General features: G+C 36.9%; 1 protein-coding gene across 1 annotated transcript; it reads left to right on the top strand.

Annotated features, from left to right (window-relative positions):
- Positions 1-7531, top strand: LOC137022690 (extracellular calcium-sensing receptor-like). The gene is made up of 7 exons (XM_067389129.1): positions 1-13; positions 3229-3394; positions 3677-3968; positions 4338-5150; positions 5285-5512; positions 6357-6480; positions 6618-7531. The coding sequence occupies exons 2-7, from the start codon at positions 3231-3233 to the stop codon at positions 7529-7531; spliced, it is 2535 nt and encodes an 844-aa protein (XP_067245230.1). The 5' UTR covers positions 1-13; positions 3229-3230.
- The last annotated feature ends 4318 nt before the right edge of the window (positions 7532-11849 follow it).

Consider the following 11849-nt stretch of genomic DNA (forward strand, 5'->3'; position numbering starts at 1 on the left):
TACTCTCAAAGTGGTCATGAAATGTATCATTAATTACTCAAGTGTTACATAGTCACTATGCAGGTACTACTAGTGATCTGGATAATTATTTTAAAGTGAAAAACATCTTTTTCACTTTAAAATAATGGTTCAGATCACTAGTAGTTTTTGAAGAATTGATTAATTAGTGATGTATTTTATGACCATGTTCTGAGTAAAAATGATGACTGATTACGTCTCAGACATATGATAATGTTCTTTACAACTCGTCAGTTAGTTAATAGTTATTAATGATGCTAATCTCTTTCAGTAATTAATGATTAGCTAATAAGGAACTATCTCCTAAATTCGACATTACTTACTGATTAGTTAAGTTTGTTTCTATATTAGTTAATAGTAGTAGCTGAAGCGTTAAAGTAGTACAACTCATTAGTCCTGCATTACTTACTGCATAGTTACTTATAATTGACATACCATTATTCTAAAGTGTTACCCTCTATTATTCTAAAGATGCTACCCTCTCCTCATCCCCTGCATTGTTGGGCATTTTTTCAACATGGCAATGAAGATATTCATTAATACAGTTCAGTGGTTGTGGCACTTTCCCTAGGGTTTCCATCTGTCAGTCAACATAATGTTTTAGTGACTGACAGATGGGGAACTTCTTGGTTACTGACGCAACCCTCGTTATGTCCCCCTGCCACAACCCTGAACCACTGCTGAATGACCGGGGCCCTCTTCTCGGCTCCACAGCATAAACCTGAATGATTGAATAAGTGCTGCCATCTTATATCCCTTAAATGCATGAACGTCATTCACTACCCTCCTCCTCGTTCATTTTTTAAAGTTAGACATCAACTTTCTTGGTATTCCTCAATCAATTCATTATAAAGAATATAACAAGAAAAAAATCATAAAATCATAAAAGAATGCCTATTTTTGTATGCATTTTTTGTAAAAATTGTATAGGGTCGCAAACGACCCGAGGTGTGTATGAGTGTACATATATTTTTCTGCACAACAATAATTTAATCTTAGATGACGGAATAAGTGCGATTCACCTTTATTCCACAAGGTGGCAGTGTCTGATACACAATGCTGAAGTGACGACTCATTCAAACAGAAAAGGAAATAATAATAACAACATGAAATGGCTCAGTGATTTACTGCAGAGTAAGTACTGAACGCATCGAATATGACTGTAACTGTTACTGGATGGATCTGGTGAAGCTGTTAGTGATCGAAATATTGATTTTGAAGATGTTGAAAATGAAATAGTTTTGAGAATACGTTTGAGATCGCGAATGGGCTCATATTCGTTGACCAGAAACATAAAACTAGCCCATTATTTGCTGAATGTACTGGGAAATGAGCTCTGATGAGGACAGTGATGATGGCATAAAACATCTGCTCAGAATGAGCCCTTTCAAGCTCCAAAAGGTAACAAAATACGATTTATTTTATTCTTCTGTAATTGTTACTCTAATATCAGAGGAGTTTTATATTATCGCGACAGGTAGAGATCCTTCCATGTTAGATATTGATCCGGGTCGATAACGACCCGAATATGTAAGAATGATTAGCTATATGCATTTAAGGGATATACCCGTATTTACGGGGAGTGGCTGCATACAAATTCTGCTTGTCAATTCCATTGGCCATTTTTCTAAAACTCAGAGGTGATGGGGGCTAGCAAGTTAGACCCCATTTGTCAGTCGACATAATGTCTCCGTTCCCTCCATCATGGAACGAGGGTTACATCAGTAACAGATACATTTTGTGTAACTTGGCTCAAGTATTTTCCACATACTGTACATCCAGCAAACCTGAAATAACACAGCAGTTTACTATGCCAGATATTACCAGATTTGACCTTTTTCATGCAGTGATATGTGAGCAGTGTTGGGCAAGTTACTCTAAAAAAAGTAATTAATTACTAGCTTAAATCTTTAACAGTCTAATTAGATTACTGTACTAACTCTCTCTAAAAAAGTAATGCATCACTTATTACAAATGACTTTCTAAGTCCCATATCAATTTCAACCAGCTTTTTTAATTCTTTAAAATATATAATATAAAATTGCACTCATGAACTGAACTGAAGTATTTAAAGGGAAACATTTTAACATTAGACATTAGATTTTGATGATAAATCCACTATTGTTTTATATAGAATTGTTCCATAGTCTATTACAAAAAAATAAATAAATAAGAGTAATCGCTGACTTAATTAATTACACCAAACACAACGTGTGGGCTCTGGGATCCATGTCCAGTGAGGTTAAATTGACTTTTTTATTTCTATTTCCTTTGTTTCTTTAATAATATTTATTGTAATAAAAAAATGAGTAAGTTTGATAATTTCTTAAGTGGCTGATGTCCTTAATGTCCTCTTCCCAAAAGAATCTAAAAGGAAAAAGAGAAAGAGTAATAAAACTTTAATAATATTATTTGGCTAATGGGCCGTGCCACATCACATAACTATCTTAGTAACTATGTTCAGAGCTTCTGTAATAAACACAAGAGGATTAAGCAGGTCTTTATAATTGACCACAGGTGTCTTACAAAAAAAAAAAAAAAAAGTAAAGTACACAACTGCCATCTAGATGTCAGACTGAATACTGTCAAGAATTTATATGGAGTCGGATTCATCATGAATTCATGAATATAAATTGAAAATATTCACAAAATGTGATTCACAAACTTCAAATTTGCAAAACAAGATTTACAATTGCAAAGGTATTCTTCACAAAAATTATTTTCAACAAACCTACATATATAATTGAGTTCATTTTAAAACATTCAATTTATTGGTGAATACATTTGTGTATTTATAAATCTTTTTTTATTTTATTTTTATTTGTGAATGCCATTTTGTGAAAAAAAAAATTTGGTTTTGTTATTTTTAATCATGTTTTTGATTATTAATCTTGAGACCATTTTATGGTTTGGTTAAAAGGAACCAAATGTTGTCTTTGATACATACAAGATACATACAAATAATAATTATTAGAAAAAACATATTAATGCTTTTTTTTTTTTTTTTTTTGCTTTGCTTTGCTTTGCTTTGACGTCCTCATTTCCAGAGAGGCCAATGGCACCGCCTGCTATATATATATATAAGTGCCACACACAATCTTTATGATAATTCAGTGAGCTGAGGGAAGAGCACATAGCAAGATAAAGGGTGAGGGATGTGGTTAATTCTGCATATTTATTTGTTCCTGTCTTGTAACTATATCTATGTAGCAATGATGGCCAGCTCAGGTATCTGTCAGCTCCAGGGACACTTCAGGCTGAATGGGATGTACCAGGATGGAGACCTGCTCATTGGTGGTTTGTTTGAGGTTCAGTACCTCAAAGCATTCCCCGAGCTGAGCTTCAGAACGGAGCCAAAACTACCACACTGTGAGCTGTGAGTCTTGACCACACCAACTGAAGCACACTTAAAGGCAATAATTGGAAAATGGAATGCTATTTTTTATAGCTACATATACATTGTCAATGATGACTTAGTCTAAGAAACTGATATCATGTTACATGACAGGTTACAAGGCTGAAATTATTCACTGCATATATAACTTTGTATGAAAAAATTGTAAATCTTTTTTGTAGTTAATCTTGTATTATAAATTTTTCTATTGTCATTGTCAGTATTCAGTAAATAATCTAATTTTATTTGTATTGTCTTCTACAGCTTCTATATGACAAGCTTCCAGCAAGCACTAACAATGGTTTTTGCCATTGATGAGATTAATAACAATCCCCACCTGCTGCCAAACATCACACTTGGTTACCAGATCTACGACAACTGTTTAAGGCTTGGAGTGGCATTCCGTGGTGCCACAGCTCTGGTTAGTGGGACAGAGGAGACCTTCTCTGACCTCAATTGTAAAGGCCCACCACCAGTGATTGGAATCATAGGTGATCCAGGTTCTACTCATTCTATTGCAATTTCCAGTGTCCTGGGGCTGTTTCGACTGCCTATGGTAAGAGATAGGTTTTTAACCTTTTTTCTTTTTCTTTTTTTCTGTAAAAAAAAAAAAAAAAGATTCTTCAGGAAACTATCATTTCTAAACAGACTAAAACGGAAATACTTGCACATCACTGTATGTTTATCAGTCTCTTCTGCAACCCTTTTCTAATTTGTTTTGATGACATTATAATTGATTATCTACTATGCCGTAATCACACTGTCAATATCAATAGTAAAATATTGTGTGCAAATATAACATATCTTTTTCTTCAACAACAAAAATAAATAAATAAAATAATACTAATAAATCACAATTTCTTTGGCACTGATAATATTTTTTCCATCTTTCTTTCTGTCTCTGCTCTCCATCTCTCCTAATTAGATTAGCTACTATGCCACCTGCTCCTGTTTGAGTGACAGGAAAAAGTACCCCTCTTTCTTCAGAACAATCCCCAGTGATGCCTTCCAGGTGCAGGCTATGGTTCAGATCTTAAACCATTTTGGCTGGACCTGGGTGGGTCTCCTCTATAGTGATGACGATTATGGCATCAATGCCGCTCAATCCTTCTACCAGGATGTGCAGGAGTTTGGAGGGTGTGTGGCCTTCTCTGAGATGCTGCCCAATGTTAACAACCAGAAGGAAATACAACGCATAGTTGGAATCATTCAAGGCTCCACAGCAAAAGTGGTGGTTGTATTTTCTACTTCAAGCTATTTGTTGCCCGTGGTTGATGAGATGGTTTTAAAAAATGTTACAGGAAGACAATGGATTGCTAGTGAGGCTTGGGCCACCTCACCTGTGCTTCTTGCTTCACGACTTAAATCTGTATTGGGGGGTACACTAGGTGTTGCCATCCGACGAGGAGAGATACAGGGGCTTGGTAATTTTCTGCTACACCTTCGTCCTGACAACAACTCACAAAACAATATGGTGAGAATCTTCTGGGAAAACATGTTTGGGTGCAATTTTGACACTAGAGGCAGAGAGGGAGAAAAAAAATGTTCAGGGCAAGAGGATCTAAGCAGCACAGACACACCATACACTGATGTATCAGAACTCAGGGCCTCTTACAATGTCTATAAGGCAGTTTATGCCTTAGCACATGCTGTTCATGATCTGATGCAGTGTGAGAAAGGGAGAGGACCATTCAGTGGGAATAGATGTGCCGACATATCCAACCTGAAACCCTGGCAGGTAAGATTCAAATATATAATGCATATTCTCTCCAGGCATATTAAAGAGCTGAATGTGGAAAAGCAAAATTTGCTGTGTGCTATATATATTAAAATATCATATAAACGTATAACACACATCTTCAAACTGTACAGCTGGTACACTACCTGCAGAAAGTGAACTTCACCACAGCCTTTGGGGATCATGTGTCATTTGATGAGAATGGAGATGCTCTGGCCATCTATGATGTGTTGAACTGGCAGCCGAGCTCTGATGGAGAAACAATTGTCCATAGAGTTGGTGTGGTAAATGAAGGGGCAACAACAGGGAAGGTGTTGACACTGGATAAGGATGCAATATACTGGCCCTATGAGACAAACAAGGTAATTTTATTTTGTAATATCATCATTTGTGCAAATGTATATATATATATATATATATATATATATATATATATATATATATATATATATATATATATATATATATATACACAGGGCTTGACATTGTGGCTAGTGATTTGGTTTTCCAAAGTTACTAGCCACTCAGCATTTTCACTGGCCACAATTTTGCTGTTGGGAAATTATATTTTATATTTTATAAAGATTTTATATATTTTAGAAGATTTAAAACCCTTTCAAACTTTCAAATCAATACATTGTATATCAGCTATATGTAAAGGTGGGAATGGGGTGGGCAATATGAGCATAGGCTAATATGAGAAATTTTAAGTTTAAGTTAATTTTAAGTTAGTTAGGCTATATAAAAGAACAAAGAAGCAAATTAGCAAATTACAAAAACAATAGTAAATTAAAAACAAAATATTTTTTTCAGATAACGGTAGGTTTATTTAAAAATTTATTTAGCATACTTTGTTGTTTGATTAACATTAATGACAGACAGGTATTTAATTAGGCTGTTGAATGCATGGATGTAATATACTGACACATATCCAGTTTTACCCACCCGTTTACATCCACTTAAAGTGATAGTTCATCCAAAAATGAAAATTTGATGTGTATCTGCTTACCCTCAGCACATCCAAGATGTAGGTGACTTTGTTTCTTAAGTAGAACACAAATGATGATTTTTAACTCCAACCGTTGCCGTCTGTCAGTCTTATAATAAGAGTTAGAGGGAACACAATCAATAAGAGTCGAAAAAACAAGCACAGCCAGTAGTGTACATTCAGTGCTTTCCTTAATAATAACAATGATGTCTCTTCAGCCCCCACGGTCTGTGTGCAGTGAGAGCTGCCCTCCGGGATCCAGACGAGCCACAAGAAAGGGCCTTCCTGTTTGCTGTTTTGACTGCCTACCATGTGCTGATGGAGAGATTTCTAACACAACAGGTGAGAAATAGTAAGAGGTATAGTTGAAAAATGTACACTAAAAATAAAACATTAATGTATTTTTTAACTATAACATTAAACCATATTTTCTTTTGCTCTTTCTTTTTTCTTTTTTTTTTTCCTTTTCAAATGTACAGATGCAACTGAGTGCATAGCATGCCCAAATGATTTCTGGTCCAACCCAGAAAAAGATCATTGCATCCCCAAAGAAGTGCAGTTTCTATCCTATGAGGATCCTCTGGGCATCTCTCTTACCACTGCAGCCCTGCTTGGCACTTGTATCTGTGCTCTTGTAATTTTCATCTTTGCTCATCACCACAAAACTCCTGTAGTACGTTCAAACAATTCAGAACTCAGCTTTCTGCTACTGCTGTCACTTAAAATGTGTTTCCTGTGTGTGCTGCTGTTCATTGGCCGGCCACAGTTATGGACATGTCAGTTACGACATGCTGTGTTTGGCATAAGCTTTGTCTTGTGCATCTCCAGCATCCTGGTCAAGACTATGGTGGTAATAGCTGTGTTCAAGTCATCTCGACCAGAGGGCAAAGGTGTGATGAAATGGTTTGGAGCAGCTCAACAAAGAGGAACAGTCCTGATCCTAACAGCCCTCCAGGTAGTGATATGTGCAGTCTGGCTATCAACTGCCTCTCCAACACCCCATAAAAATAGCCAATATATTAGGTCTATAATAGTATATGAATGTGCTATTGGCTCAGTGGCTGGTTTTTCTCTACTGCTGGGATACATTGGACTGTTGGCAGCAGTAAGCTTCCTCTTAGCTTTTCTGGCCAGAAACCTCCCAGATAATTTTAATGAAGCAAAGTTCATCACTTTCAGCATGTTGATCTTCTGTGCTGTATGGATTGCATTTGTTCCCGCATATGTGAGCTCACCAGGAAAATATGCAGTGGCTGTGGAGATATTTGCCATCCTGGCTTCCAGTTTTGGTTTACTGGTGGCCATATTTGCCCCAAAGTGCTACATCATTATATTACACCCAGAAAGAAACAATAAAAAAGCAATCTTGGGAAGAGGTACACAAAATAAATAGATGCTGTTTGTGAAAATCTCAGACTGATGTGTGACTTTGATAATGTCTTTGTTCTACACTGTAAAAATTAAAGGAACCATCCAGGTTTCCTGAAAAACTCTTTCTTAAAGCATTGTGTGGAACTGCTTTGGGTGCCTCCAGGAGCCAAATTATTATTATTATTATTATTATTATTATTATTATTATGTATTTATTCTTGGTACTATGGTTACCATTAACTTCAATTATAAATATAGCTGCAAGCAGCAATTACGGGGCCAAGCACAAAAACGGCACAAAAAGCCAGCCAACATGGCTGGGAGCATCAGACCAACAGCAGCAGTGAGCAATTAGAAAAAAATGTTATTAGCATTTTTGTCAATTTTGTTATAACTTTTGACCACAAGGTGGCGCTGGTCTGGAACTTCTCAGGCTCCTTCAGGGCATTGTCCTGATGACCCATACCAAATTTATGAATTTTTGTCAAACCCATCAGAAGTTATAAGCAAAAATAGCCATTTTTCATATCTCCACTCCAGTAGGTGGCGCTGCGCCGAAACACTGTATGATGCCTCAGGTCATGATTGTGATTACACGTACCAAGTTTGGTCTGAATATGATAAAGCATTGCAGAGATACAGCTTCAAGAGTCATTTTTGAATCATGCCTCAAATTCTTTGCTCTGGTATATGAAAACGGTTTGACATATGGACTTGAAATCCATAACTTTTAGTCGGCATGGTCTGAAGATGACACTGTTCAATTTTGGTGAAAATCGGAGCAACGGTCTAGGAGGAGTTCGAAAAAGTAGTTTTTTAAAGAAAAACAATATGGCGGACAGGACGTTTAGCTGACTATGGCAAATTTGATATATATGTTCTCAACATGACCCAAGGAATCTACAGAGACCAGTTTCATTACAATTGGTTAATATAGACAAAAGTTATTAGCATTTTTGTATATTTTGTTATAACTTTTGACCACGAGGTGGCGCTGGTCCGAAACTTCTCAGGCTCTTTCAGGGCATTGTCCTGATGACCCATACCAAATTTATGAATTTTGGTCAAACTCATCAGAAGTTATAAGCAAAATAACAATTTTTCATATCTCCACTCCAGTAGGTGGCGCTGCACCGAAACACTGTATAATGCCTCAGGTCATGCTTGTGATGACACGTACCAAGTTTGGTCTAAATATGTCAAAGCATTGTAGAGATACAGCTTCAAGGGTAATTTTTGCATCACATCTCAAATTCTTTGCTCCGGTATACGAAAATGGTTTGACTTATCGACTTGAAATCCATAACTTTTTGTCGGCATGGTCTGAAGATGACACGGTTCAATGTTGGTGAAAATTGGAGCAACGGTCTAGGAGGAGTTCGAAAAAGTAGGTTTTTGAAGAAAAACAATATGGCGGACAGGAAGTTTAGCTGACTATAGCAAATTTGATATCTATGTTCTCAATATGACCCAAGGAATCTACTGAGACCAGTTTCATTACAATTGGTGAATACAGTCAAAAGTTATTAGCATTTTTGTAAATTTTGTTATAACTTTTGACCACAAGGTGCGCTGTGCCGAAACTTCTCAGGCTCCTTCAGGGCATTGTGCTGATGACCCATACCAAGTTTTGTAAAGATACGTTAATGCGTTAGTAAAATATAGCATTTTAGCACAAAATTCAAAATGGCCGAATTGGGAAAATTGGATATCATTCGACCTGGCATGATTCCCCGAATCCAACGAGACCAAATTTATGATTTTTGGACAAACCCATCAGAAGTTATAAGCAAAAATACCCATTTTTCATATCTCCGCACCAGTAGGTGGCACTGCGCCGAAACACTGCATGGTACCTCAGGTCATGCTTGTGATGACATGTACCAAGTTTGGTCTGAATACGATAAAGCGTTGCGGAGATACAGCCTTACTTCTGTTTTCGCAAGCACTACGTACAATTCGCCCTAAATATAGCTGCAAGTAGCGATACAGGACCAAGCCCCTGAAAGGGCTGTAGCGCAATGCAGAGCAGGAAGAGCAAAAACAGCAGAAATTGAACGAACATGATAAACAACCGGTTCAGAATTATGGGTGAGAATAAGCTTTTTTTTTTTTTTTAAATAAAAATGAACACAGCATGAATAAAAAGACATTTATTTCTAATCCAAGAGGGATAAAGATCAATACAATGCTGATCCCGCATAACTAAAGGAATCAAAACACACAATTTCATAAAACTGTTCCACCCTTGATTCGAACCTAAAATTGGACAAAATCTGTAGGAGTAGTGTAAAACAGTTTTTTATTTCTATATGGTGGAAAGGTACATTTAAGGAAAATGGCAAATGACCCATCACTGGAAATGGCATAAGTGAGGGAACAAAATGACATAGAGAAAACAAAATTTGGACAATGTTTTGTACACACTAGGCTCGGATACTCATTGAATTCTAGTAGAGTGAATGGCACAACCAGAAGTTATTGATAACCACACAAATTAACATTCTACATGAACTGTATTGAAGTAACAAATATAACAATTTGTATCACCAGAACATCAATAAAGTGTGGTGTGCAATCAGTGCACATGTCTCTTTTTTTCTTTCCTTTAGTTCCTTAGTCCAGTCTTTCAGATGATGGAAAAAAATATTTGCTTTAGTGGAAATCACTTCTGTCTTTTGGGTTAAAAAACAAATGAGTGAAGCAAAGTAAAAAAAAAAAAAAAGAATTAAACAACAACAACAAAAAAAAAATTGTCCTATCCAATGCCAATCTGAAATGTAGGGAAAGAAAAAAAAAATGCATTCAAGGGTTCACTGAGATCCTACCGCACAGTGCTATCACATGAGACATCCCGCAGCAATTGATGACTCCGTGGATCCAACAGTCAAGGGTGGATGGCTCGCCATCTTCCCTCCGGAAGAATTCAAATACAAAAAAAAAAAAAAACCTGCAATAGAACAGGCACATTCATATCATATTACTCAATTAACTCACAATCAATTTATACAGAACTTAATGTACATTAAACTCTGTTTAAACATCATTAATGAATTTAAATCATGAATTCAACTCCCCAAACATTCACAATCATGTATCACATATTTGAGATATATCTCATATTTGAGATAAATATAGTACTCCGTGAATTTATGTCAACAACGTGACTTCCACACTCCAATTAATTATACATATTCAACATACCTTTTAATGATGCATACAACTCTTACATAAAGTTAATATTAAGGTTTCTCAAATCACAAAATACGTGTCCTCAGCCATGCATTAAAATGGCCGCTCAACATTACAGTATTTACTTTACACATCGAGGTGATAATTCTTCCAAACTCGTCCAAAAAGAGATAATTTCATCATGACATGAAAAAACAATAGAGACAAAATACAACAATATGAACCTCCTCTTTTAGGCCATGTCCACACTAATACATTTTCGTTTTTCTCCGTTTTGGCCTTCTGTCCACACTGAGATGGCGTTTTAAGTCAACGAAAACGTAGCTTTTGGAAAATGATCTCCAAAGCGGATAAATTTGAAAACGGCGTCTTCGTGTCGTAGTGTGGACTGTGAAAACGGAGGCTTTTTTTAGTCATATGATGCAGCCAAGATGCTGAATGACATTGTACAGCAGTTGTTTTGGATGATCTCCGTTTTGACAGCCTTGTTAAACATTAATGTCAGTTTGTACATACTACAGGTTGCGTTTCTTCAAAGAAGCCAGAATGTTTCCTTGCAGTTGCTGTTTAGTGGCGGAAAGTAAATAAATGCCTAGCGGAAATGAAGTAGGTCGAAGCTTTACTGATGCGCAGTAGGGGGATGCAAGTGTTTTCATATGTTTCAGTGTGGATGAGCAACTTTTGGAAAACGTTTGAAAATGAAAGTTGTTACAGTACCTCTGTGTAAAGAAGGCGAGGGATGCAAGATACGAAGCATATACGAGTTTACTAGAAGAATAACAGGTAGCATACAACGTGCCATGATACATACAATAACCGACACAGGATGAACAGAACGGGGAGTACAAATACACAGCGTAATCAGGGAGTTAAACAGGCACAGGAGGAAGTTAACTAATCAAGGACTAACGAGAACAGGTGCAGACAATACAGGACATATTGGTGACATTACACCCCCCCTCGGATAGGCGCGTCCTCGCGCCGTGATGACGACGGAAGAGGGTGTGGAGAAGAGGCGGAGGTTTAGGTGGGGGGCGTGTAGCTGGTGACCACTGGTGATGGCGTGGAGGCGTCGGCGACATGATGGACCACGGTGGAGCAGAAGGTGGGAGGAGCCAGAGTGGAAACATGAGTGACGCATAGAGCGA

This window comes from Chanodichthys erythropterus, chromosome 7 (genome assembly GCF_024489055.1).
Source record: "Chanodichthys erythropterus isolate Z2021 chromosome 7, ASM2448905v1, whole genome shotgun sequence".
NCBI lineage: Eukaryota > Metazoa > Chordata > Actinopteri > Cypriniformes > Xenocyprididae > Chanodichthys > Chanodichthys erythropterus.

Bases quoted from the DNA above. Each gene is read 5' to 3' on its own strand.
- LOC137022690 (XM_067389129.1), top strand. From the start codon at position 3,231: ATGATGGCCAGCTCAGGTATCTGTCAGCTCCAGGGACACTTCAGGCTG. The intron at 5,151-5,284 runs GTAAGATTCAAA...CAAACTGTACAG, and splicing joins CCAACCTGAAACCCTGGCAG to CTGGTACACTACCTGCAGAA. The intron at 6,481-6,617 runs GTGAGAAATAGT...TCAAATGTACAG, and splicing joins AGAGATTTCTAACACAACAG to ATGCAACTGAGTGCATAGCA.